The sequence below is a fragment of the Bison bison genome, unplaced genomic scaffold (genome assembly GCF_000754665.1).
Source record: "Bison bison bison isolate TAMUID 2011002044 unplaced genomic scaffold, Bison_UMD1.0 scf7180017864160, whole genome shotgun sequence".
NCBI classification, from domain to species: domain Eukaryota; kingdom Metazoa; phylum Chordata; class Mammalia; order Artiodactyla; family Bovidae; genus Bison; species Bison bison.
The window spans coordinates 6378723-6382132 of NW_011494732.1; the positions used below are offsets into that span (position 1 = coordinate 6378723).

The 3410-nt window shown below is 56.7% G+C and overlaps 1 protein-coding gene across 1 annotated transcript in view; it reads right to left on the reverse strand.

The window, feature by feature from the left end:
* The window catches only part of LRRC43 (leucine rich repeat containing 43), a 16852-nt gene that overhangs the window by 5979 nt on the left and 7463 nt on the right, over positions 1 to 3410 (reverse strand). Inside the window, exons 7-12 of the mRNA XM_010841421.1 lie at positions 3248 to 3404; positions 2180 to 2367; positions 915 to 1147; positions 599 to 740; positions 288 to 443; positions 9 to 197 (exon numbers count right to left, since the gene is read on the reverse strand). Of these exons, the coding sequence (XP_010839723.1) occupies positions 9 to 197; positions 288 to 443; positions 599 to 740; positions 915 to 1147; positions 2180 to 2367; positions 3248 to 3404 (1065 nt within the window). The remainder of the gene's footprint in view (positions 1 to 8; positions 198 to 287; positions 444 to 598; positions 741 to 914; positions 1148 to 2179; positions 2368 to 3247; positions 3405 to 3410) is intronic.

The following is a 3410-nucleotide window of genomic DNA, read 5'->3' on the forward strand; positions in this document are numbered from 1 at the left end:
CATTATACCCTGTTAAGTGTCAGCCGGTCAGCTTCCAAGGTCCGGATCACCCCAAAGTTGCACACGGTAGACACGAACGGCTCCCCCGCCAGCAGGGGCTCTAGCACCACCGGGCTGCTGCCCAGCACCCGCAGGATGGGCGGGTCCTGGCGCAGCTCCTTAGGAAGCTCCTTCTGCTTCTTGCTCCCCTTTTGTGCCTGTGGGGAGAGGCCAGGTGGGTGGACGGGGTGGGCAGGGGGCCGGGAGCATCCTCCCACCACCCAGGCCACCGCCCCACCTGGAGGTACCTTGGGGGGTTCTTTCTCCCCTTTGCCTGCCTTGTCTTTGCCCTTCTTGTCTTTCTTGTCTTTCTCCTTCTCCTTCTTGTCCTTCTCTCCTTTGCCCTTCTTAGCAGCCAAGGGACTGTCTGAGGAAGATGGCTGCTCCACAGGCCAGGAGAGAATCTAGGGGGTGGAGGCGGGGAGGGGGCTAGCCAGGATCTTTCTGGAAAAGCACAGAGACCCTGCCAATGGGGGAGTAGGGCTACAGATGCCCGACAGAGAAGCAGAGCACAGGAGACAGGGGCAGAGTATGAAGCCTGGAGAACGCTGGCGCCCACCTTCTCCTCCACGACGGTGACCACGGTCCCTGAGAGCAGGAAGGCCTTGAGCGGCACCAGGTCCTTCAGCGTGTGCTGCATCTCGTAGTTGCAGGGGATGACGTCAGACCAGGGCTTGGGGACTGTGCTGAAGAGCACGGTCCTTGGGAGCAGAGAGGCCACATGGTGGGGGGCTGTGCCATCCGGGGAGGGCTTTGAGAAGATCAGCAACACATGGGCACGGCCAGGGACAGAGGCCAGGAGGGATGGGGGCACAGAGAACGGTAAACATCCGGTGTGGTCTGGGCCAGGTCCCCAGCCACGTGAGCATCCTTACCCCGGGGATGGGCAGAGCCGGGGATCCAGGAGTGGCCGCAGTTTGGCCAGCTCTTCTGCAGAGTCTGTGGACCGTGGCAACGGCTCAGAAGCACCAGAGACAATGGACTCCTCCATCTCCCCCAACTCGGACAGGGAGGCCAGCCCTGATTCCAAGGACTCTTCTACGTCTTCGATGATTTCTTCCAGAATGTCCTCACCCAGCTGTTCCAAGCTGGAAGGGGGCTTGATGATCTGTCAAAGATGTGAAAATACATTCAAGACTGCCAGCCTCAGAGCGCACGCCCGACACGACACGCATACGGTGCAAATGGGCGCCTGTGCTTGATGGATGTGAAGCAAAGAAACGCATGGCCTTAGAGGGCAGGAAGTTAAAAACCAGCCAAGCAAACAAACTGAACAGCCAGTCTTGATTCTTCCGAAAGTTCTGTGTTAGGAGTAAAGACAGGGACTTTCCTGGATGTTCAGTGGCTAAGACTCCAAGCTCCCAACACAGAGGGCCTGGCTTCAATGCCTGGTCAGGGGACTAGATCCCACATGCCACAACTAAAGATCCTGCATGCCACAACAAAGACGGAAGATCCAACATTCTGCAACTAAGACCCGGCACAGACAAACAAATAAATGAGTAATAATAATAAAGAGTCAAAATAGTAACAATTTCTTCACACGTTAGGAAACCCTCGCATTTCTCCTAGTCGGATGACGCTGTTGAGTTTTCTTGTGATGGGAAGGGAGAGGGGAGGTACAGGGGGAGTTGGAGAGCAGGGTCGGGAGGCCAGCAGCCTAGTCCCGAGAATCTGGGCTGCTCCCTTGTTAGGTCCTTTGCTTCTGTTTCAGGGGGGATTAGGAAGGGGTGAGCAGGACTGAGAGTCACTCCAGCTTCAAGGGGCTTCCCAGGTGGTGCTAGTGGTAAAGAACCCACTTGCCAATACAGGAGACTTAAGAGATGTGGCTTCGATCCCTGGGTCAGGAAGATCCCCTGGAGGAGGAGACAGCAACCCACTCCAGTATCCTTGCTTGGACAATCCCAGGGATGGAGGAGCCCGGAGGCTACAGTCCAGGGGATCGCAAAGAGTTGGACACGACTGAAGTGACTGAGGACACCAGCAACACCAGCTTCAAGAAAGGGGCTGAGCAGAAGCTGCCTTCCTGTTCAGAGGAGGGTATGAATTGGAAAGGCCCATGTCAAGGGGTTTCCTGGTTTCCCTAAAGCCATCCTGTCTGCACAGGGGATCCTGAGGGCAGAGCTGCCCAGGCACCCACCTCGGCCAGGACGCCACCGTATTGGCTTCCTTCGCCTTCTTCATCTTCTACAAAATCGTACGTCACATAGTAATTGTAAGTGATGAAAGGGCCTTGGGGCCCTGGTTCTGGGTCCAAGACCGAGGAGTCCAGCACCCCTCGGAGGTTTCCAACAGTCACCAATAACTGTGCCTCGGGCGCCAGGAGATCTGCAGGAGGGAACAGGCAGGGGTGAGGGGAACTGAGGGATGAGATGGACAGACAGAGAGCAAAGGAGGGCGGGTGAGCATGCCTCCTGCCTCCTGCTCTGAGCCAGGCTGAGCCTCACTTTGCAGACTTGGGTTCATGTCCCAGCTCTGCCAAGTTCAACACGCAGGGAACTGGGGTAAGTCTCAGGGGCTTCCCTGGTGGCTCGGACAGTAAAACATCCACCTGCAATGTGGGAGACCCAGGTTCAATCCCTGAGTCAGGAAGATCCCCTGGAGACGGGAATGGCTACCCACTCCAGTATCCTTGCCTGGATAAGTCCAAGGACAGATGTTACAGTCCATGGGGTCACAAAGAGTCAAGACACGACTGAGTGACTGACACTTTCACTTTCCTTCGGGCAAGACACCCCTCTTCAGCCTTGTTTTCCTGATCCGTATAATGGAAATGGCAGGAGCTGCTTTGCAGGATGCTTGCAGGTGGAGGCTATGTGACTTTAGCCGGTGCCTGACACGCAGAGGGCGGAGCTATTACTACCCTGTTTCATCACCCTGACCTTGAGAAGACTCTGGTACAGCCACAAGGGGTGATCTCAAGTCACCAGCAAGCCAAGAAGCTGATTTAAAGAATGTTTCCCATTTGTCTCGCAAGGAAGGGAGGGGACCGCAATGGTCCCAACCCCCTACCATTTCTGTCCCCAAATCTCAATCACGTGGATCAAAATCTGGGCGAGAACTCTGCCCAAGAAAGTGAGTTACACCTGACCAAGGTCTGAGTCAGCCGAGTTGGGTGACAAACAAGACATGTACACCCAGTAGGGTGGTGGGTAGGCCGGGGGGACCCTCAACAGTTCCCCCAAGCCCTGCGCCTTGGCCCCCTCACCCTCGCTGCGGCTGAGCCCCCGGAAGAGATGCTTCTCGCTGGATGCCACGGTGATGTCGTCCAGCACGCAGAGCCTGGCCAGGCTGTCGATGGTGAAGCCCCGGTAGTGGGGCACCAGGGCCAGTGGATTGCCCTGGAGGAGCAGCAGCCTCAGGTGCTTCAG